The sequence below is a fragment of the Calidris pugnax genome, unplaced genomic scaffold, assembly GCF_001431845.1.
Source record: "Calidris pugnax isolate Ruff unplaced genomic scaffold, ASM143184v1 scaffold123, whole genome shotgun sequence".
Taxonomy (NCBI): Eukaryota; Metazoa; Chordata; class Aves; order Charadriiformes; family Scolopacidae; genus Calidris; species Calidris pugnax.
In genome coordinates, this window is record NW_015090876.1 from 1328103 (window position 1) to 1352336 (window position 24234).

At 49.0% G+C, this 24234-nt stretch overlaps 1 protein-coding gene across 1 annotated transcript; it reads left to right on the forward strand.

The window, feature by feature from the left end:
• Positions 1-117: 117 nt before the first annotated feature.
• Positions 118-2613, forward strand: LOC106890417 (galanin receptor type 1-like). Its single transcript, XM_014946216.1, has one exon. The coding sequence runs from the start codon at positions 145-147 to the stop codon at positions 1345-1347; it is 1203 nt and encodes a 400-aa protein (XP_014801702.1). The 5' UTR covers positions 118-144; the 3' UTR covers positions 1348-2613.
• Positions 2614-24234: the final 21621 nt, after the last annotated feature.

A 24234-nucleotide genomic window follows, 5' to 3' on the forward strand; every position in this document is an offset into this window, starting at 1 on the left:
GGGGGGGGGGGGGGGGGGGGCTCAGCCATGAATTCCTCCCCCTCCGCCCCCGGGGCCCCCCCCGGGCTCTGGCAGGAGGAGAACCAGACCCAAGGTGGGCTCTGGAACGGGAGCCGGGAGCTGGGCTGGGAAGAGCTGGAGAAGATGCTCTTCCTCTTCGCCAAAGAGCCCGTCACCATCAGCCTGACGGCGATGTACCTGGTGTCCTTCGTGGTGGGCTTCGTGGGCAACATCATGTCCATCAGGGTGCTGACTCGGAAGCGCCGGAGTCGGGTGTCCAGCCTGAGTGCCACCCGCAGCCTCCTCATCAACCTGGCGGTGTGCGACCTCATGGTGGTGTGTGTCTGCATGCCCATCACCGTGGGCAACCTCATCTACAAAGCTTGGGTGTACGGGGACTTCCTCTGCCGGGCAGTGCCCTTCATCCAGGCTGTTTCTGTCTCTGCCAGCGTCCTCAGCCTCACCGTCATCAGCGTGAACCGGTACTACAGCGTGCACAACCCGCTCAACGCCCGCTCTTTCTTCACCCAGAAGAGGATCCTCAGCACCATCCTGGTGGTGTGGTTGCTGTCCTCAGGGATATGCATGCCCCTCATCTTCATGAACAAACGGGATGAGTTTGGGGTGGGGGAGGGCTTGCCTCTGGTGTTTTCCATCTGCAGGGAGATTTGGCCCCAGGAGAGACTCAAGCAAGCCTACAACTTTCTGCTCTTCTGTGCTCTCTACTGCCTGCCAGTCCTCTTCAACATGGTCATCTGCTTCCTCACCGTGCGCCGGCTGTGGAGCCGCAGCAGCCAGCTGCAGGAGAGCACTGCCCTGAACAGATCTCTGCCGGCCTCCAGGCTGAAGATCCGCAAGAAGGTAGCGCAGATGGTGGTGGCCCTGGTCCTGCTCTTCGCAATCTCCTGGCTGCCCGTCTACCTGATGGACATCTGGATCGATTTCAACATCCCCGAGTCTTTGCAGGGTGTGACTCCTTCTCCTTGGATCCTGCAGCTCAGACCTTTTGCCCAGTGGCTTGGCCTCACCAATTCCAGCCTCAACCCTATATGCTATTGCTTTGTCGGGAACCTCTACAGGTCAGCCAAGGAAATGAAGAGCAAATACCACCAAAGAATGGTCTCTCTCTTTAACTTCTCCCTGTCCGAAGGGACAACCCGTTCCTCAGTCCCAGAGCTGCTCTCCTACCGGAGTTCAACACAGCCTTCAAAGAAAGGACCCTCCTCCACCCCTGTCACGGGCAGGAGATGTCAGGGAGGCCATGGCCATATGAACAAGTGTGGACGCTTGAACTCCTGCCAGCATCCACCTCTGAACACTGTCTCCAGCGAGAACACTTCCTTGTAATTCCGCTCAGGAAGTGCACCTCATGCCCTCATCTGCATTTAATGACTCTTTAGAGGTCTTTCTCAACCAGATATTTTAATGATGGAAAAAAAACAACCCCAACTTTCTTCTAATCACTCCCACCACCAGTTCAAAAACACAGAGAGGGGGAAAGAAGCAAACAACAAGAGAAAAACCGATGACGTCTTTGAACTCAGATCAAGTTTTAAGACAGGTGATTTTTTCCTGGGGACAAGCAGAGGTGTAACCTGTTGCCCAATCAGCAGCCACAGAATTAGATGGATCAACTTCCCAAGGAGTGAGCTCTCCCTGCACCTCCATCCCTGGATGCAGGGATGCTGCTGGGATACAGCAAGGATTTGACTGCTTCCTGCTGCTCACCCTGTGCTGATAAAGAGCAGCGAGAAGCAGCACCCTCTGCTCCCAACCCGTCGGTTGTAGTAGCAAACAGAGAAGAAATGCTCGAAACAGCACCATAAAAAGCAATCGTAGTGGAGAATTTCACACACTTTACCACTTGAGATTTCGTTGTCTGAGCGGATTGTTGCACTCCTCCACGCAAATAAATTCTTCTGGCGCTGTCTCTTCGCATCGGGAGTACTAGAGCAACCATCACTGCTCCACGTTTGGGGATTCAGAAGGGATAATGCGGCCTCGGAGGTGATTTAGGAAACGCAGATTGGAAAATATTCCTTGGGCATCAGCTCTTTTTCTTACAGCTATGTTCCTGCGGGTGGAGTGGAAAGAACCAGGCATCTATTAACATGATTTGCACTTGAAAAACCAGCCCTTGTTCAGCTGTGCCTGTACCAAACAAAGTCGATGGCATGTGAAAATAAAAATAGAAAATGGTTTATAGCTAATAAAATCAGAATCAACTAATGCAATGCTATTTGTCTGGGAAGGAGAGAATCAAAGTGCTTGCTTCTCCCGAGGATCAGAAGTAGGTTAAAACCTATTTCTTCCATCATCTCCTTTAAAGGAGGCTTTGATAAATAAATGCTATCTTTTTATTATGTTAGCATCGAAAGGCCCCACTAAAGCTTCAGGATTGTGTTGGGCTGAGCGCTGGATCTGTATCCCTAAAGAAGGGAAACCTTTCTCCCAAAGGTTGAAGAGAAAACACATGGGACCAGGCAACAGGTGGGAGAAAGAAAAATACGACAAAGACCCAAAAGGCTGGAATGAAACTCGAGCTCAGCCCTTGCCCTGTGCCAGGCATGAGGGGAGGCACATCACCTCCCCGTGCCAGAGGAGCCCATGCCCAGCACAGGAGGACTCTCCTCTCGAGCCCTGGAACCAAAGCAGCAGCCTTCCCGGGAGAGGATTTTGTGTTTAATGGAACTCAGGCTTTTGATGACTGGAGGGGGGGGGGCTTTTTTTCATTACTGAACAAGGGAACGGTGTTCTGGGAAATCTAAGTTTCAAATAATACCCTCCTGCTTTCTAGGGAGCCTTTTTGCTCACCAAAAAAATACAGATGAAAAATAGCCGTTCCACCCAACAGGATTCCCACCTTTGTAATGATGGCACAATAACATTTTATGTTGCTAATGATCTGCCTGGAAAACAAAAGATTCCTCCTTAACAGGCAACGTCAGTCGCAATTTGTATTCTCTTTTTGTGTGAACGAGAAAGAAATTACAACTGCCCAGATTTACTTTGGGTGAGAAATGGCTTTTATGTGTGCTGGGAGATGAGAACATCTGCATTTTTGCAGGTGATATAGGAGTGCACTGCTTGATCTTTTAGTAGCTGTGGAGAAACGCCTGTGAAGATTTTATTTCCTTTTTCAAGGCATATTTTTAGGGCTGGCAAAATGTACCAGGCTGAGGAGCATTAAAAGCTTGCTCCGAATGCCCACTGATTCCAGGTCCTGGAAACAGATGTCCTCCACCCCCAGAGCAGACGTGACACAATACTGAAACTTCCCTACATCGCCCTGACCAACGTATTTAATCCTGCCCTGAATAAAGCGCAGCGGAAGGACCGTGGAGGTGCCAGACCAGCTCTGTCCCATGTGGTGGCCAGGCTCAGAAAATGGCCAGGATCCAGTGATGCAATCAAAGGTGCAAGAAATCCACTTTTTAAAATACCCCAGAGGAGAATTTTATTTTTTTTTTTCCCCCAGTTCCTGAGCCTGGGTCCTACCCTGAACATCTCTGTACCCTCCATGGAGGCAGAAATCCCAGGGGCTGCGTGTCCTCCTCAACGTGCCTGTGCCTTCCCCTCCTAATGCAGATGCCCATGCCTTTCTCCAAGCCCCACAGAGCTCCTGACCACCAAGACAACACTGTGGCAAGGTCATCTCCTCCTCACACTTTTAAATGTATTTTCCAGTTTCATTCCGTGTTCCTGTTTTCCTAGAATAAAGTCGAATTGCTCACTTTAGCTCCTCTTTTGGCCTCCCTGGGTCTCCCTCTCCCCCTTCCCCAGGCTCCAACCGCGTCTCCATCGTTTCTATAGCACAATCTCCTCCTGCCCCTCGCCCTTATCGCTCCTCGCCCGTGAATTCCCCTCACTCTAACGACTCATTCATGTCTTCCCTCCGCTGACAAACCCTCCCCGCCTGCCCCGCTGCTCTGAATGGCTCCTTTTGTGCCGCAGCCACCTGTTTGCCACCGAGCGAGCGCTGATTTATTTCGCCCGACGGCTGCCAGGTAGTAATGAATTTCGGTCACTGTCACCCAAGGGTAAACGAGAAGCCGTGACGTCAATGCGAAAGCCACGCAGCATCCCACGAGCCGCCCGGGCTCTGGCAGTGATTTTATTAACCTGAACAGGTCTGCGTAAGGCGGCAGTGCCTGGGTGACTCACGCTGGCTCCCAGTGAGGTGAAACCTCAGCCTTTGGGAAAGTGGCTTTTTTCCCCCCCTCCTAGCTGATAAAGCATCTCTTTGTATTTAGGGCTGAGAAGGAGGACACCTGAGCGTCTTCCACACAAGCTCCTTGTTTCTGATGGCAGGCTCTTTGACAAGCAATTCAAGGGGCTCTTGGCCCATCAAGGAATGAGGAGGAGCAGACGTGGCTCTGGCTGGTGAACACGGATGATTTCCTCAAAGGAGCCCGAGCCGAACGTCTCGCACTTGGTGTGTGGTTGAGGAAATGTGTTTCTCTCTAAATGCGCCCAGGCAGACTGGAAATGGGAATTTTAGATGTCTCAAGGCCAATGTTTTCCTGCAGCAATGCTGCTAATGCATCTCAGTCCCACTCTTCCCCCCCACGGGTCTTTCTCCTCTGCTTTGCCGTTTGAATCAATACAGGCGTTTTACCACATTACCAAAAACCAGGATGTTTAAAACAGCTTTCCTTGAATCCCTTTGCTGCGGTAAGGACATGCAGAGAGCTGCTGTTCAGTAACTCTCTCTGGGATTATCCCACGAGCTCTTCTTGTACTGTCAGTATTGTTTTAAAGACACCACAGGTTTATTTTCTGCCTGTGAACCAGCAGAGAGACAAAAAAAAAAAAAGGATAATCTTTCGTACGAGGTATCAGAGAGGTATGTGCAATCACGACTGGTACATAGCCCTCGTATGGAGAATGATGAATCACTGTTTCTTATAATGAAACACCCAGGGGAAGGCAGTGAAATGATTAGACAGCAAGTGTAAGGGCACGGCAGCACCTTTCCTCGCACCGCGGCAGCCACTGGGCTCATGGGCAGAGGAGGTGGCGAGGGCTGAAAGCAGTAAAAAGGGTTCAAGAGGAGACCGGACTATTTACAGCAGAAAGAGCCATCACAGGCTATTAAAAAAAAATATTTAAAAAAAATGCAACTTTTGGCTTAAAGAACACTGGGTATATAACCCATAATTTCTGCTTTTGCTCCTTCCCAGGACACAGGCCACTGGCCACCACTGGGAGCAGGATGCTGGGCTGAGCATCATTTTGTCTATTCCTTTTTCTTATGTCCTTGATGCAAAAAAAAAAAAAAAAACCAACACAAAACCCCTCCACATTAACCCGAGCCCCATTTTAAAGAGTGTGGGGAGAGCAGGGGTCCACATTAACCCAAGTCCCATTTTAAAGAGTGTGGGGAGAGCAGGGGATGATTTGAGAGCCGGCATAATTTGATCAAGAGCAAGGCTCTGCAGGACGGGGTCACCTGGAGGTAGGACACGTTACCGCTGACACAGCGCAGAATGGGAAATGCTCACTCAGCCACTGGCAGAGCCAGAGCCCAGGAGCCCCAGAGGATGGTGCATGGTGCCCACTGCAGCACAACACAACAGCAATAACCTACCCAGCCCTCCCCTGATACTCACCACCCTTCTCGGTGGGTCAGCACCTTCACCGCAACAACCCCCAGCAGCCCAGAGAGAAGAACGGACGTCCTCCAAAGGGAAACTCCTGCCTGTTGGTGTTTTACTTATTAGACTTATTGATGCTGGGATTGCAAATGAGGATGGCAGATGGCCCGTGAGTCATCCGCAACACCAGTAGCCCCCAGCACGGCTCCTGTGTCTCCTCCCACCACAGCACATCCCATACACAAACACCTGAGCTCTCCTGACCTGCAACGTCTCAACCGAGTGGGAGAGCACAGGAGTTGCCTTGTGATGTCCTTGTTAGGAAGAACCAGACAACTATCAGTGTGAATTTTCTAGGAAAAATCAGCGCAGCTCAGCTTACCTTTGTGATTAGATTCCGCATGAAAATAAATCATCAAAGGCTGCTAGAAGAACAAAAAAAAAAGAGCAGCTACGATCAGGTACAACCAAAGAGATCACTGGAGACCTCTGGGAAAGAGTCAGCCTCCAGCAAAGTACTGCTCACCTGGCACATAGGGGGGTCATATAAGACTTTCCCAAATTTTCTGGGAATGAGTGACTGCTGATTAGGTCAGCCCCAGGGGCAGAGGAATTGCAGCAGTTGCTTTCTCTGCCTGCTAAACATCTTCAGGTGAAGTCCCAGGACTCAAGAGCTGACACAATGCAGCTGTAAAGTCAATGTTGTCTCATGCACCTGCCCACCCCAAAGCTCCCCTGCCAGCCCCTGATGGGGAGCTCCTGGCTGCCCTGATTTAGGGTTTTTTAGCTTGAATCAATCTGGAAAAGCTGGTCTGGGGCAGAGAAGAAGCCACACCAGGCTAAGTGCCCGATCTGGAGAGGGAAGGATGCTGTTTTCCACCTTACAAGGGTAGCCACTCGCTAAAGGTTGTGAGGCAGTGATGAAATTTAACTATTTCATTAATATTTTATTCAAATAATAATTTTAAAATATTCCAGCAATAAAGATGGATGCAGCGCTGGCAGAGAACATTTTTCTAAGTGAGGGATCTACACCAGAGCCTTCCTGTTTGGTGTCTCTTGCTGATTGCAAGAAACCCCCTGAAGAACTGAGTGCCTGGAGCGCAGCAGCGCAGAGCAGGGGGCACTGATTGCCCTGTCGTTATCCTCCCAGCACGGGGAAGGGAAAGTCTCCTGGAGCTGTAATATGACCTTTGATTTTAAACATTTTCTGCGCCCAGCCTTTTCCCTCTTACCTCATTGCACCCCAAGACAGCTGGTTTATGTTGCAAACTCAGGGGGGAAATTACCTGGGGAGACTTCATTTTTAAAAATACGCATGAAATATTTCTGCACCTGAAAGATGCAGGAATTACCAGCCTGTGCCTGCATGTGTTACTCCTGTCTCGGTGAGCTTTTATGACAACAGACAGATACCGCGAAGCAAAAAATAGGATAAAACCACCAAACTTTAATCATTCCTTAATCAGGGCTGCCTTTCCCAGCCGCAGCACTCTGCCAGGCTCTCTGCAGCCAATTTGCAGAGGAGGGAGCAGTCAGCACTCGCTGTCCCATCAGCCTGGCAGCTTGGCCATCCCCTGTCCCTGCAGGAGGTGGCTGCTTGGTGCCTGGCCAAGCCGAGTCCCTCAGCCCCGCACCTCCAAACACAGAATCACAGAATCTTCTAGGTTGGAAGGGACCTTAAAGATCATCTTGTCCAACCGTCAACCTAACTGACAAAAATAGACACCCACACAACAAACAAGAAGCATCACCATCACTAAACCAGACCTCCCAGCACTACATCAACCCGTCTTTTGAACACCTCCAGGGATGGGACCTCAACCACCTCCCTGGGCAGCCCATTCCAATGGCTGAGAACCCTTTCAGTAAAAAATTTTTTCCTAATATCCAGCCTGAACCTCCCCTGGCGTAACTTGAGGCCATTTCCTCTCGTCCTGTCGCCTGTGACTTGAGAGAAGAGACCGACCCCCACCTCTCTACACCCTCCTTTCAGGGAGTTGTAGAGAGCAATAAGGTCTCCCCTCAGCCTCCTCTTCTCCAGGCTGAATAACCCCAGCTCCCTCAGCCTCTCCTCACAAGACTTGTGCTCCAGACCCCTCACCATCTTTGTTGCCCTTCTCTGGACCCGCTCCAGCACCTCGATGTCTTTTTTATGGTGGGGGGACCACGTCCTCAAGCACAGCCACTGGCTCCCGTGCTCCACCAAACACCTCGGGGACCTGCTGCACTTGGCCAGTGCAGGAGGGGGACGCTGAACGATGCCCATTTCTAATCACAGCAGAGGCTGAGCTTGGGGAAGGTGGCTGCGAGGACCTTCTGACCACGATCCAGCATCTCTGGGTGGCTGCACAGGCACGTCGCTACTCCAGGTGCTGGCACAGTCTTTGCCTTTCTTCATTCCCACTTGAGATGTTTTCCATCAACCCCTCGCTTTCCTCAGCCATTCACTGCGAGAACGGAGCTGTGGAATTAAAAGAGCCCTGTGAATGAGTCTTCAGGCAGATGTACCCCATTACCTGGTGTTTACAAGTTACGAGCTGCTATTTCTTGGTGTGAGGAAGGAAAACGTGGCAAGACATTCAGGAAATAAGCTAAAAAATAAGAAGGGGACCGAAAGAAAACCCAGACAGCGAAATAAATCCATCTTAAGGTAATTACTGGGGAAGAAGCAGATCTGCCAAGGGTATTAAAGCTCTCACACACCTGCTAATCTCTTCTGATAAAAGGTCTGGCTGGCTAAACTAATAACACTATTAAATCTGCAGTAATCATTACCAGAGGCGGCCCAAGGATCTCACAAGGCCACATGCCTGGAGGAAGCCCGTTTCCAGCACGAACATGCACAACCCACAGCAGGTAAGTGGCAGCTGCACCTGAGCTGTCAGCGTAACTGCCGGGTGGCTGGGAGACAGTAACCTCCCTAATTGCCTCCCTCAGCTGAGACCTGAACCCAGATTTCCCCAGGCTCCATCCAGCACTCCTGCTTTTTCAGCCTGTTCTTTTGGGCAGCACAGGAGAAAACAAGACGTTCCTGCACAGCCTGGCAGTACGGAGCAGGAGCTGGAGTGGGCTGACTCATAGAGTCTCCACAAAGGATGGGATGTTCTCCTTCAAAAGCTAACGGCATAACACGGCCCTCGGCAGAAAGGCATCAAGGAAAGGACACGTGATGGCAAAAGTATCAGAAAATCCTCCTCCTGCTGCAGTTTGCTCCTCTGGGAGCGGGAGGAGAAACGAGCTGGGGTGGGATGAGCTGCCCCATGAGGTCCACGTGGTGACCCTGCTACATGGGGGAGGAGGTGCAGAGCAGCATCCACACAAAGGGACTGTCAAAAGTTTGTGCAAAACCCAGTTTTGATGCAGATCCCCAGTGCCTGGCAGCAGGGATGCTGCCTCCTCCGTGGCAGGACAGTGTGCGCAGGAGATCTGCCACCTGAAAACAGGCAGATCCCTCTTCTCTTCCATTCCCTCTCCACCAGTCTTGTCTTCGGCAGAGTTTCTTCTAATTTATACCAGCAGGAGATTAGAGTGAAGCCCACAGTGAATGAAATACTGTCAAGGTGAGGCTGCTGTCACATCAGCTGCTGTAATTCCATTGGCTTAATGGATCTATTCCTAATTTACAAGTCAGAGCTGGATTCGGCACCAGAGGCTGAGTACGAAGGTGTCATTTTTATATAGTCAAATTTATATCTGAAATAAATACCACATTAGATCTTTCCAAGGGGTCTGAGCCGCAATGTATTCATTTTTCTCCCCGCAGAAACGTGAAATTCTCACTAATGTTTTCAGGTTACCTTCAAGTCTCAAGGTTGGATATTTTTCAGCCATCTGCTTGTTTCACACGGATCCTCAAGGTCCAAACCAGGTAAGTGTATCCTCCAGGGAGTCCTCCAGCAATTTGCTCTGAGGAGTATTAAACCCCTTCCTGAGGCTGCCATTTGCCAGGGACAACACAGCAGCCTGAGGATGTGCAGCCCCTTGCAGTGAAAATTAAGATAATGAAGAATAAATAGGTTTCCATCTACATGGGCTTTTGTGGTCTACTTCAGAAATAAGGAATATTTACACATAATTCCCAGCAAACATCAGTGTAGGTATATCAAGTTCCAAACAGCCTGGTGCCTCCAAAAATCAGTGAATAGCTGTGTGACCCGCAGGCTGTGAAGGGAAATTCATGGCGTAATCAATATCATGTCACACGGGACCAACTGCGGGAGAAATAAGGGGATCTGCACAGATGTGCATCCCCAAAAAAAACCACATCTACAGCAGCCACACATCTGCATCTGCACACACGGCGCGGGAAGACCCTGTAGGGTGGGAAAGTCTTTGCTCTCAAGCGAAATAACAAAATGCTCTTCCTGATCTCATCTCCCTAATTCCCTTCCTGAAGTCCAGGCAGGACGGCCCAGAAGCCAGAAAACTGCCAAAATTGTCATGGAAACGGCAAAGCTTTTCTGGGAGGCACGGTGCCAGAACTGGAAGCCAGAACTCCTAGCAACAGCAAACAACTCCTTCCCCAGTCTTCCGCTCCATGAAGCAATAAATGAAACCTGGGAAAACGGGGGGCAGGGATGGGCACAGGGGTCTGGGTGGTGGTAATGGAGCAGCCCATCTTCCATGCCCATCACCGAGGGAAACCAGGAGAGATGGGGCCAGGACACGGTGAAACCTCCTCTCTCCAGGTCCAGTTGGCTGCAAGGGTACAACGCAATCGGACAGCAAGACCCTAAATTTCTTATCTGCAAACTTGAAGCTGTTAAACAAAGCACTAAAGCAGACAGACAACCAGACGCATTCTTCGCTGCCCGTTCTCGTAGCACAGGAGTGTGGCCAACAACCCACAAACTCTTCTCACGTTGGCAATTGGAAGTGACGGGAGGAAATCCTCAGGGCATGGCACTTTCTGATGAAGGTCCGTATCCTGCCCTGTGGGAGGAGAGATGTGCTCTGCTGGTGAGGAGGACTCAAAAGGAGTGAGAAAGAGAAAAGTAGTGTTTCATTTTTGCTGATAAGCCTGAGCGTGTTCGGTCAAGCAGCCTTCGCCCATGGGAAATGTTTTGATAGATTATTGTTGGGTCTGTTGGGTTTTTTCCCAAGTCTTTTCTCAACTGTGAGAAAAGTTAAGCATTATTTTTTTTTTTTTATTCCTTGGCATGCTGTGCTGGAATAAGAGAAATCTGCAAATAAAGGGGTGAGATGATGGTGTGTGACCCTGAAGAAAGAGCTGGACACATAGAGAGTTGAAAACAGCTTAGATTGTGAAGCAGCGAGGAAGAACATAAATAAAAGTATCCTTAGGTGAGCACACATCTGTACCTCCTCTGCTAGGAGGAGATACTTCAAGAACCAGACAGCCAGCATGCAGACTACATGAATTTGTCTTACCCTGGACACCTTTCCTCTTAGTATGTGGTGGTCTGCCTTCTGCCCAGGGGAAGGGGAGGACAAATGGCTTTGATAGTCCTTCCGAATGGAAAACACCAGGCAACTCTCCCCATACTTCCTTTGTACCACCACACAAGCTGGGACTCAACTTCCCTTGGTCCTGCCATCCCGAGGAGATACCCAGGACATGGTCCTACAGGCTCTGCAGCTCAAGGCTTTGAAAGGACAGGCTGGAGGCACCCAGACTCCATCGCAAGGACTGGGTCCTCAAAGGAAATGCTATCTGCACGCATTTGAAAGCATGGTTATTTAATTTGTCCTTTCTTTGCTCCTATTTTTATTGCTAACCGTTTAAATTATACAAATGAGGTTTTCTCTTGTCTCATCCCCAGAGAGTCAATGCATTAAACTAAACATTAAAATATACTCATAAGCACGGAAACTCTTTCATATATATTTATAATCTCTGAATTACTGGCATTAATGCAGAAGTGGCTCCTATGCGCTTATCTCCTCTCACTGCTTCTATATCCAAAATATACAGCACACAAAAGATAAACACATTGAAACTACCCATCCATTAACACATCTGCCATCCAGAAAGAAATGCAAGGAACAAATTTACAAGGAAAAGCCAGTGAAGGAGACAAACACAATTATGGTGATGTCTCCACCGCTGTCTGATCATTAAGGACAACGATAAGAGAATTAAATGTTATTCTGAAGACTCTGGCTACTTGGAGGCTGTTTCCAACATGGGAAGCACTAAGCAGAGAGAAAGAGCAAGGTGGAAAACCCACAGCGACCCAGGGCAACGGGGCTGGCTTCTTACCTGCACGTATCACAGGAGCCCCCCCAAAATACTGGGATGACAACCGGTAAAGGCGGCAGGAGTTATCCCATATTTTCAAAGGTTGCACCCAAAATACTTCCCATTTTTGGAGAGAAACAAGACACCAAGTGCAGCCCCCAGCCGTGCTCTGCGGGACAGGGGGTAGGAAAAGATGAAGGTGCTCAGTGCTTTTCAGCACCAGCAGATAGAGCAGCCACGACCTGGTCCATCCTCTCCATCAGTCCTGAGCTCCAGCAGATGTGCTCAGCCCCAGTTTGGTGCTGCTTTCATGGACCAAGCTGTGCCCTGGCAAGGCACCGGTGTGGGGATGCCTCCCTGAGGACTGTGAGGTGGTGGCAGACTGTGACAGCCTCCAGCAGCTGCAGAGCCCGTGGGGTCTCTAAACCATCACCAAAGTGATGGAAAATGATCTCTACTACGCACAAGCCTTGCTCCCTGCTCACGTTCCCCTCGCCTTTCTGTTTTTCCTGGGGAGGGACTGCTGCAGCTTTATCCCAGGGTGGGAAGAGCCAAGCCTGGTGTATGCAATTGAAGATCCAGCCTCTTCCTTGTGCTCTGAGTACCAAACACAGCCACAAACCCTCCAACACCCACCGCTCAGCTGGGGCATCTTCACCAACCCATGAACAGCCCCAACACCGTACGTTTTTCCTTCTAAGACCTTTGCATTCTAAGGCAGGAGCTGCTCTCCAGGGCATCGGCTCAGTAATCTGACTTATTAAGATGCCCTCAGCCCCCAGTTTCCATTCCGTGCTGATGGTTTGTGCTGCTAAAGTGCCTGCTTGTAGGTGGTGGGCTGTCTGCTTGATTTGTGAGTACCCCCGCACCGCTCACAAATTCAATCAACCGCCCTTGCGGGGAATCACTCCCACCCTCGCACGAAATCCGAGGGACAGTTGCAAAAGAATGGCCAGTCATGAAAAGCTGACCTTCAGCCTCAGTAACTAATGTCCCCAAAGCCACCTCCTTGGGCATCAGGGAGCCTGAGCACCACCCCCCATAAGACGCATTGGTGCCAAGTGCACCTTGAGCGTGTATTAGCAATAAGTTACTGTAGGTACCTCTGGGTTCCTTCCATCAAAAAGCAATCACCCTCCTCCCTTCCCCATGGCAACCAGGGTTTAGTAATCACCTCATCACCTATTCCAAATTGAGGCTGAAATCCATGTTCCCAAAGACTGAGAGCTCCAGTCTTTATTAAACTGCAAATATTTGTTACTGGCTGAGACAAAGCGTCTTCCAGCCTCCACGTGGATAAATGTTCCCCTCTCCGGTTTGAAGTATGGTGGGATGGGAAGGGCAGAGGAGGTAAATATTTAAACAGCCTGCTACAGGAAAGCCAGTGCTTTGAGACCCAGAAAACCAAATGCTCCACAGGTGAAACTTCCAACAAAAAAAGAGAACAAAGGACCAGGAACGAAGGATTGTGTTTTGGCCACAGGGAAGCCTTTACTCGTGTCTTTTATTCTGGCTTTTGCAGACAAGTTGACAGCCTGAATTATCAAAGCATTTGTGCTACACAGAAAGTATTCTCGTTCTGGGGCTGATGCAGCAGACGATATCTAAGCCAGAAACAGAGGTCACCATTTGTTTCTTTGCTGTCAGCTCTGGTTACATGAAATGAGGTACTATGACATCCAGGCTGGCCAGACATAAACCCAACGGTGGATCTCTCAGCACTTGCAAACACGCTGCCAAGGAGTGGAAAAAGAAGAGCTAAGAATCTCCTCGAGACGTGGCTGAGGATGTTGAACACTCACATTTCCTCTCCAGAACCCCTCACTTAGTAGGGCTTTTTTCTAACATTAAGTTCTGGCCCGACACAAAATCTGAACACTGAATTTTACTCAAAAAAAAAAAAAAAAAAAAATACAAAATCTGAGCACTGAATTTTACTCAAAAAAAAAAAAGGTGACTATATGAATTTAAAAAATGGATTTTCAGGATTTTGGTTTTTTTCCCCTAAATATTTGTATTGTAAAAATGATGCTAATTAGAAGGCATGAGGAAAATAGGGAAATATAAATTTTAAAAATGGATTTTCAGGATTTTGGCTTTTTTCCCCTAAATATTTGTACTGTAAAAATGACACTAATTAGAAGGCATGAGGAAAATAGGGAAAATTTAAAGGTGTAATACCTTCTGCTGTAATATTCATGACCTGGGGAAAAAAAAAAAACCACCTCTTTAAAGAGAGCAAAGGAAAGGAATTCAAATTTAAAGGTGTAATACCTTCTGCTGTAATATTCATGACCTGGGGAAAAAAAAAAAACCACCTCTTTAAAGAGAGCAAAGGAAAGGAATTCTGCTGGATAGTAAGACATGTGCAGTCCTCAAAGGAAACATAAAAAGCCTCCGATAAGAAACCACTCAAGTAAATGCACTACATGGTGGCACCATCTACTGGGTGTCCACAGAAACGGCTGAGAAATGGAGGAACTGAAATCCATCACCTGCTGTATCCAGCAGACACAAGCACATGATGTCTCGGGACTTGAAGGACTGGGTCAGGCTGTAACGCGGGGCCATCAACGCTCAGGATGCACAAAAGCATCTGCAAAATCCAGAAGAGCTACTGGCTCCATCTCACAGAGTCTTTCCTACCATCATGCAAATGGATTAGAGACCTTCTTCCACAGGCTCTTTCTTTCTGTAGTCCTCAAAGAAAACAGTAAAGTAGGACATGTGTTGTCTTCCTGGTGAGAACCCATGAACCGAACACTAGCTTTTAACTGGAAAAGGCTATGTGTGCATTTACCCTCTGACACCCAAGAAATATAAACCTAAGAGAACATCCAGCAGAAATGTTAAGTAACTGCTTTTAAACGAGCTCCATCAACTGCACACTAGCTTTTAACTGGAAAAGGCTATGTGTTCATTTATCCTCCAACATCCAAGAAATATAAACCTAAGAGAACATCCAGCAGAAATGTTAAGTAACTGCTTTTAAACGAGCTCCCTTTCGGTCCACAGAGTGGAAAGGGCATGGAGCCAATTCAGAAGAAGTGTTTAAATTAAATCATACAGCACACAAAACGCCTTCATAAGAGCCTCCCTGCTGGACTCACCCTCAGTTGATGTGTTTGGCTTCTAACCTGCCTATTCCTTGTGCTCGTTGGTGGCTCCAACCTGTGGCACACGTGAAAGCACCCAGCCCCTCTGCTGTGTCATGCAGGTGGCCCCCCATGCCCTTGCTGCCCCACATCCCCAAGGTCAGCATGGATTTCCAACAAAAGTCCTCCTTCCAAGCCCTGACCTCCCAGGTCACGGACTTCATCTCTGCTCTCTTCAAGGGCAGCTTCCTTCCACAGGAGCAGACCCCACAGTATTCTTACAAAGAATGCACATCCTTAATCTTTTCCTTCTGGGTTTCACAGACCAGATAAAGATTTCCTAAACTCTCATGCCTTGCTCCTAGAGAATTGTGCACTGTGCTACTCACCGAATGAGATAAAGTTATAAGCAATTGCAACAAGAAGATGCCAGCTTGGTATTGTCCTCTGTGAAATTGCTTGACTCTAATCCAAGGTTTTCACAAGACTGCTTTCAAGTGTGTGCCTGGGACATTTGATATCTGGCTTTGATTCTGTGGCTCTTGAAGAAGTAATAAACTTCTCCATGATGTAGTTAGTGCAGAGATCCTTAAGATGACACGGAATCAACAGGAAATCATGAGTTTTCCTAGATCTGCTGCTGCAACGCGTTACCTCGTTAGACCTACTGAGCAGCTGTTAGTGCTTTTATGACCCAGGTCTTCACAATAGCTGGGCATGTCACTGTGCCCTAGAGACACTCAAGTGTCCTGGGAGTGAATACTGGGGTCTCTGAAATGATGTTCAGCGTATTTTGTCTTGTTCCAGCTCTGCCAGCAACAGCCCACAATTCCTACCCATCCCTGAACCACACCACGCAGCCGCTCCGTAGCATCCCAGTTTAAAAAGGAACATCAAATTAAAAATCAGCTTGAAAAGAATCCAGCATTAAAATTACTGAGTCTCTGGACTCTACAAAGGAAGGCCATTAAATTTAATTCCCATGCTTCTATAACATATATCAGATAGACAAATTGAGAGGGTGTCTTTTTTTTTTAAATTCAGCTTTGAAATCCAGCTGATGCCTCAGCAGAATCACTGCCCTGCATCCCACGCCTGTTCTGCTCCCATCAAGACTATAGCACTGCCTCTCAGGGAAGAAAAAGGGGAATTCCACAGGGATTTTTGATGAAACAGGATACAAGTTTTTGATCATCTTTGCGATGACTCGATGAGATACCAGAATCTCCATTCCATAGACTTAACTTATTTGTAGATTTATACTCATCTACCAGTTTTGCAAGGCGTGAGGGGAGTCTAGATTACACCACATTTCCCAGCTGGAGACAAAAAGCAATTTATAAAAGATTTTCCGATGACTTCATGGCAATTTCAAACTGCAGCTTCCTCCCCACGCACCAGCTCGGTGTCTCTCCCAGGTCAGAGACATGGATTTTGTTTCTTACATTTATGATGCAATCATTGTCATTTATGGGGAGAAAGGCCTTATCTCTGCTCCGGACTAGACTCCTCTGATACCTGAGCTTATAAAGCAAACAGAAAGAATGAATTTTGTGTGACCTTTAAACTTGCAAAATAACTTCAAAAAAATGCATGTAGCGACGGTTCTATTTTTGTTCTAGCCATGGGTGATGACAATGTTCTGCAATTTTTTATTTCCATTTTTAAACCCATCAGATGGGTACCACTTGAGACGGCTCGTGTATCTGCTACAGTGATATTGTGGTACTTTGCTTTTAAGATAAATAGATAGGGGTACGCTGAACTCCACGGAGATGCATTTTTCAAACTAGAAGAACACAAACAAGGAGCTTCTGAAAACACTTGCCAAGGATGCTGTTTATCAGCTGCTGCAGAACCACAACAGAGTATGGGTTAGTAATATATGCTTTATAATACCGATCGATAAAGTAATTGAAAGATTTCAGGTACTTCTTTCAGGTTTTTCTTTTCATTAGAAATGAATATTAGAAACATATTCTTTCAAAACACTTGAGAGTTGCAGCTTTTTTTTTTTTTTTACTTTGTTTTTAAATGATACAAAGCCCTGAGCCTTCTCCTGTGTTTTCTCAGCCCTTTTGTACGTCTCAGGTCTGTCAGAGCATAGTCCACTTAGAAGCCATTAGTCACCTATTGGCATATTTAGGAGGCTAATAGCTTTGAAAATCTGATCCTCGTGGGCACAAAGCAGCACGGTATCAGACACAGGCAGCACCAGGCTACTTGGCAGCACAAACACGAAGTGGCAGAAGGACGTGAACACAATTGCCCCTCGTTGCTGTTGAACCAACCACAACCCTCAGTACTGACACAATTCCAGCTAATGCCAGAGTGGGCAAACTGGGCCCCCAGATGGCAAAACACCCACCCCGGGAGCCCCTCTCTCCAGAAGCATCCTCCAGATGCAGGTGGGATGCTTGTGGGAGGCTTCTTTTGGGCAGGACTTTCTCTCCCCAGTCAGCTCCTGGCTAGGGAAAGCACCCAGTCAGTGCCCAGGCACTGTGATGTTTGCTCCTCAGCAGTTTCCAAGTGCCATTTTAAGGCTGCATCTCACAGCAGCAGGAATTCACCCCTGGCAGTGGGTCTCCAAGTCCCCTTTTCCCAGAGAAACCTGGTGATGGAGAAAGACACCAAATCCCCACACCAGAAGTGGCTGTATGTGCTGCTCGTGCCCTGTCAATAGGGGAAAAGGCAAGTGCAAGAGCTGACACCAACTCATGGAAAAACAGGATGCTCGGGCAGGCTTTTCTTACCTGTAATTTTTCAGCTCCATCTCTATCTTCTCACCCTTCTCCACCAACAGTGCATTTCTCCATCGTGTGCAACTGTCACAGCAATGTGAGCGCTTCGCCACCATCACGGGTCTGATTTCCCAGCTGATGTTATTTGCCTTCCAGGCAGACAGGGAGTTCACTCTGATACTGGGTCAGTCTGGGTCAGTAGTGGTGTTTGTCTTGCTGCCTGACAAACCTCCTGCCTGCAGGAGACGTGGGCAGGTCTCCTCCATCACCAGCATCTCTTCAAGCATCTCCTGAGCAGAAGGGAAGCAGCAGTGAGAGGTGCCCTTGGCCAGCTGAAAACAAGGCAGAGGGCTTGCTCTTCAGAGCTTCAGCCCCACCATCAGCTCCAGACTTAAAAAACACTTGGACAGCAGGAGTGAGTTGCTGTCTGAAGGACACAGGAACCAAGACAGACCCAATCCAGTGACTTTCCCTGTTTTCTTGCCTGATGTTCTCCCAGGTCACCCCTGTCTTTTCTGCCATTTCTCTTCACATCCAACTCCCCAGCCCTTTGTGATGCTCATCCTCCAGGTCAGAAGCTCTTTACTCTTCTCCATTCTTTTCACAACCACCTTTTCAGAGATGCAACAGGAATGACAATTTAAGATTTTGAGGTCCACTGTCTGAAACAAGGTGCCAACAATCACTGTTGGCTATCAGTGAGTTTCACCCACAGAAGTACCTACATCTGGGCTCCTGCATTACCTTGTCCTCCTAAAATATTTATGCTCTCCTAAGAAAGTCATCCTTTTGCCACCGAAACGCTCCAGTTTTGCCCGCAGCAGGCTGCTGGCTGAGATTTCCCAGCCGAGCACTAGGTGGCAAAACATCCCGAGAAAGGGAATTTCCCATCTCAGCCCCTTCGGAAGGGGCTGTGGGAGCTTTGGGGGTGTTTTTGAAACGCAACTGAAAATGCAAAAAAAATTGCTAATCTAAACGTGTAGATCCCACCAGAGACAGGGGTTAATCTGTATTCCCCTCCTACCTTCAGGCTGAGGTATTTGTGTACGAGCGTCTAAAGCTGCTCCCATCGTCACCGCTTTCCTGCTGACAGATTGTGGCCATAGAGCTTCAAATATGCAAACAACGGGTCCCAATTAGAGCAGAGCCTATCTATTTACCAAGATATGCTGGCTCCTCGCGACGGGCACGGGACAAGCGACCGTGCGGCACGTGGTCCATGGGCATCTGCAAGCCCTTGGCATGGGCAGCATCGCCAGCCTCTCCCGTCGTCAGCTCCAAAATGAAGAATGGTCCATTTTGGCAGCACGGTTCCCCCACATCTCTCCATACCATCTGCCATTTTCCTCCCTCATCCCCTTTGGGGTGGGAGAAGAGCAGCTGTTGTGCTCACAAAGGCAAATTCCCAGGGGATTTGGGGGGCTGGAAACCAGCTCCGGTTCAACGGGAGCTGATGGATGAGCGGAGGATGACCTGGAGGATGCTGAGTGAGGATGCACAGACCCTGCCACCTTCATTGTTAGGGACCCCCACACCTTGTGTGCGGGGGACAGGACCGCATGAGGAGGAGAGGACGTCCCTCACAACCTCCCAAATTTTTCTTCTTTGCCCTGAAGGCTCCCCAGCCCCACGGATGCAGCCTGACCCTGCAGGGTTTGTCTCTCAAAGGGGAGATTCCCACTGCTCCCTGTTGTACGTGCTGGGGTTCACCTGAAGCACACCCCAAGCCTTACCCCAAACACGTCTCCTATCCAGGCTCAAGCAGGTCTTTTGGTAGGAATCACCTTTCTTCTCCACCATCAGTGCCAGAGCCTTTCCCTGGTCTGTAAAAGGGGGTACAGGAGATTTAGGGCTGTGCAAGTGATAGGCCCCAATATTTAACCAGGTTATTGTGCTGTCAGACTGAACTCTTCTCTTCACCCCAGGACCTCTCTGTCCTTCATTTACCAGTGCACGTACCAGCTTCTGCCCTGTCCCTCCTTTAGCATCCTCCGCTTTGGCCAGTTGCAGGGTCCCGAGCAGCTGATTGAAAGTCACTTGCCCCCCCAAAAAACCAAGCCAGGTCCTCAGCTCCTTGCCTTTACGATTCCCTGCTGAACAAGTGCCATCTTCTTATTCCACAGCAATCAGCCCCTCGGTGGGACTCGGGGACCGAGCAGCCTCAGTTTGCAAAGTGTTGTCAGTCATTTCTGCCTTCCCTGCCAAAAGCTCTCCATCCCCCGGCTATCAAACATCACACTCCGCGCTTCGCTGTCTGGCAGGTGGGAGCTGGAACGAGCCCACAGAAACTTGACCTCAACGAGCTGCCTTCTCCTCCTCTTTTAGCTCTCAGGATGTCAAATTCTCGCTCCTGACTTAACAGCCCCTTTGCTCAAGGCAATTTAAGGTGCGGATTTTTGCAGATCATCCACATTGGTCCAAAGGGGTGACACCAGGCAGAGTCCAGCTCTCCAACCCTTGATGCTCTGTGCTGCTGGTAGCATCCACAGGCAAAGACATTCCCTGCTGCCCCTCTCCAGGGGAGCTGGACTGGGAAAAACAGCAATCGAGACCCCCATTGAGGGTGGGGGGCGATGACATGGGGACACACAGTGCCTGTAGCTCTATCAGAGCAGGACACTCTGGCATCTCTCATCCTCCACACACGGGTCTGGTGGAGTGGTTCAACCCTACATGAAGATATCAGGAAGGGATGGATGCTGTGCCAGCTCCACAGCTTGGCAAACGGGGAAGGGAAATGTGCTTTTTAGCTATGACTTTCTGAGCGTGTTCTCTGTCTGGAATCCGCCTGCAAAACACCTCCAAGTTCTCAAAGGGATTCATTATTCCAAACTATTTGCTGAATAATTTCTGTGAGTAATTGCAGGTCTGAAGCTTGTCTGCAAACAATTCATTAGGAGCATCTGGGCAGGCAGCTAGAACTGTGCTCAGGCTCTGGTCTGCGTTTCCTGGCAGTGTGGGGATAACCCTGGAGTCGGGTGGGAAGGGTGAATAAACTTGTTTACAGAATCAGGATCTTGGGGAAAAAAAAAAAAAAAAGGCAAATAAATAGTATCAGCTTAAAATTAGTTGCTTCCACCACGGTTTCTAGATGTAACTGTGGCTGAAATAGTCCTGCAGAGAGAATGGGGCGCTGGGGGACCGGCTCTGGGCTGCCACATCCCTGCACGTGATGTGTGGCTCTGTCCTCCAGCTGCCCCAATGTCCCCAAAGGTGGTCCCCAGGCAGGGTGAGAAGAGGAGCAGGGGATGGGGAAGGAGGAGCCACCTCCATCCTCACAAGGCCCTGAAGGTCACGGAAGGAGCTGAGTGCCGGAGGAGCGTGTCGCAGAACCGCCATCCCCAGCAAATGTCACCAGGCAGCAGTGACAATTCCCATACGCCTTTGGAGAAGGAGCAGAGACCCACTGGAAGAGTTTCCACAATTCAGGGCTCGCAAAGTGCACAGTAGCACTGGGCTGGGTACCAAAGTCATCACTCAGGCTCTGCTTCCTGCTGAAATCATGAAATAATAGATGTCCAATTAACTGGCAAAGCGAGATGCAAAGAGAAATATTGCTTACAGAGAGCTGGCATAATGCCCATGGAGTTATAATAAGAACATTTTATTTGCCTGGGCTTTAGATAACCTATTTCTATTCTCTCTCTTGCTGCCCCTGGGGCTCCTGAGAGTATATCGGTTTCTTGGAATAACTTTTCTTCTCCAACATCTCTAAAATCCTCTCCCGGCTCCAACAGCTCAAATATAATCTCAGATGCTGCTAGACTTAACACAGCCATAATAGCTGGTGTTAGAGACCAGAGTACCCAACACACAAACTGCAGAGACTGCAGAACTGCAGCTCTGCTGCTCTTCAAAAGGTGTGGGAGCCGGGAAAGAGAACAGGGGCTAGATTACTTCACCCTTTAAAATAGGCAGAGCAGGCAAAGCTAAAGCAGGAATGGGAAAAGAAGAAAGAAAAAAAAAAAAAAAATCCTTGGAAAAAAAATGACTTGGCAGGAAAAAAAAGCCTGCTTCACACTTTAGTTTCTCAAGTCAAAATAAAACCAAGGAGGTGCCAATAGGACTTGACAGATGTCAACCTACCACCGACCTGCCCAGTAAGTTATTAAAATCCAGAGACACGCAGAAAATCTGGTGTGCAGCGCTCTGGAGCTGATACAAGGCACGTACCACACATCCCTGAAAAACACAGCAGGAAAGGATCCAACTGCAGCACGCTCGGCTATCAAAACCCCACGGTTTAGTCGAAGGATGTCCAGCATAAACTAAAACCTCCGTGCAAGGGGTCCAGCCAAATAAGATTTGTAATGGGTCAGTACCTCCCTACAGGTGCCGCCGCAGCAACCGAATTGTTTGCTTAACTTGCCTTGTACCCACAGCCCGGGGCAGTAAATACCTGACACCCTCTCATTGTCGCAACCATTAATTAATGCTTTTCTTAATCGCTTTCCCTAATTCTCTGCATCTGCCTGGCCCAAGAGCCTTCCTGAACCCTTATGAACAAGGTAGGAGTTGTAACCTCAGGACAACAGCAGATAAGTGACTCACTGGAGATCAGAGGGTGACCCAGTTGCAGAACTAAGAATGGAAAACCCTTCTCCTCGACCTCATACTCCTCCATCTTGGCCCTCACGCAGCCGCCTCGCTGCTCTCGGGAAAGGCAACGCAAAGGCAGCGCCAAGACATTTACACACAGGAATTCATTTGTGTTAAACCGCTATTGAAACAGCCCAGAAACGTGACGTTGTCCATTCTGCTTCCTTCTTTCTTCTCCTTTTTTTTTTTTTTAATTCTTTTCTTAAATCTTTTCTTCTTAAGATTTTTTTTGTTCTTCCTTCCTTCTTTTTTATTCTTAAACTTCTTGTTTGGCCAAGTGTCTCTCTACTTGCAGACAACTTCACTGGAGAAAACTATGAGATACAGCCCTACTCAAAGAAGCCCCTAAAACCCCCATTAACCCCTTCACTGCTGGTGTTTACCACTTCCCCAGCCCAAGGATGGGGGGAACACAAGGACGGGTGGCTGTGTAAATGGCAAAGCGTTACAAGCCTTGAAGCCTCCCAGCCCAAACTCCTGATAAGCCTGTGCTGTGCAGCAAGAAAAACAAATTGCTGTGAGGGCATCTGCCTGCCCTGCCTGTCCCTCAGAGCGCAGCAAGCTGCAGGGGAAACTGCTCTTCGTCCCTTGCCCCAGCTCTTTTCCTTGTGGAGTCACAGAATGAGATGGGGTTAGAAGGGACCTCTGGAGATCATCCAGTCCAACCTCCTGCCAGAGCAGGTTGCACAGGAACGTGTCCAGGCGGGGTTTGAATGTCTCCACAGAAGGAGACTCCACCACCTCCCTGGGCAGCCTCTTCCAGGGCTCTGCCACCCTCACAGGAAAGAAGTTCCTCCTCATGTTTAGGCGGAACTTCTTATATTCAAGTTTGTGCCCATTTCCTCTAGTCCTGTCCCTGGGCACCACTGAAAAAAGACTGGCCCCATCCTCCTGACACCCACCCTTTAAGTATTTATAGGCATTGATGAAATCCTCCTTCAGTCTTCTCCAGACTAAAAAGCCCCAAGTCCCTCAGCCTTTCCTCATCAGAGAGATGCTCCAGGCCCCTCATCATCTCTGTAACCCTTTGCTGTCCTCTCTCCAGCAGTTCCCTCTCTTCTGGAACTGGGGAGCCCAGACCTGGACTCAGTGCTCCAGATGGGGCCTCCCCAGGGCAGAGCAGAGGTGGAGGATGACCTCCCTGGGGGAATGGAGTCCCATTGAAATGAGTCAAGACACTTAAAGATCTGGTGCAGCTAATCCTGGGTTTTTCTTCCCCTTTCGTGCCGCAGGAAGGCACAGGAGTCATGTGCCAAGTGGTGGCTGCATTTGCTGAAGAAGATACGGCTTTAACTTCCCATAAATTCAGCCCCAGTCACTTCTGTCGATGCCCTGATCTTAAAGGCAGTTTTACAGCACACGAGGCAAAACCATTTCCAGGCTAAGTGCAGAAGTGGAAATAGCATAGCTGTGATACAGCTCCCAGGCAGAAAAATCCTGCCAAGGAGCTAATTTCAGCTCCATCACTTTTGGGACGGAGCTGGTGCCTGCCTGGCGCGATGGTGGGCTCTGCAGGCACAGCCACCCCCTCGGAGCTGCTCTGGAGACCTTGGAGGGGTGGATGTGAGCTCAGGATTTCACTCTGCAAAGTGATGACAGAGCGAGAAGGAAAACACAGGATGCGACTGAGGACTGGAAGATGTTTCCTCTCTGCCAGCGCCGTTCTGGGAGCCCAGCAAAGCCCCAGTTCTCACCAGTGGAAGCCTGGTGCAGGTGCAAAAAAGCAATCGAGCAACCGAAAACACAATGAGACAGCCTCTTCCTGCTTTTTCTTGACCTCATCCTTTCTCAAACCAAACACTGCTGTTCTTTCAGGGGGGGAAATATCCCCCGTTGCTTTTGACCAAACAAGAAAAAGAAGGAAAACAAATCCAAAATCCAGCTCACACTATCTTTGGGGAGCTGTCTGAAATGAGCTGAGAAGAGCCATGTCTCGGTGCCACGGCAGCAGAAACGCCTTGCCCGGGTCAAGCAGCTCAAGCCAAACTTGTGGGTTT

What these genes read in the sequence shown, in the direction of transcription:
- LOC106890417 (XM_014946216.1), top strand. Translation starts at nt 145, where the DNA reads ATGCTCTTCCTCTTCGCCAAAGAGCCCGTCACCATCAGCCTGACGGCG.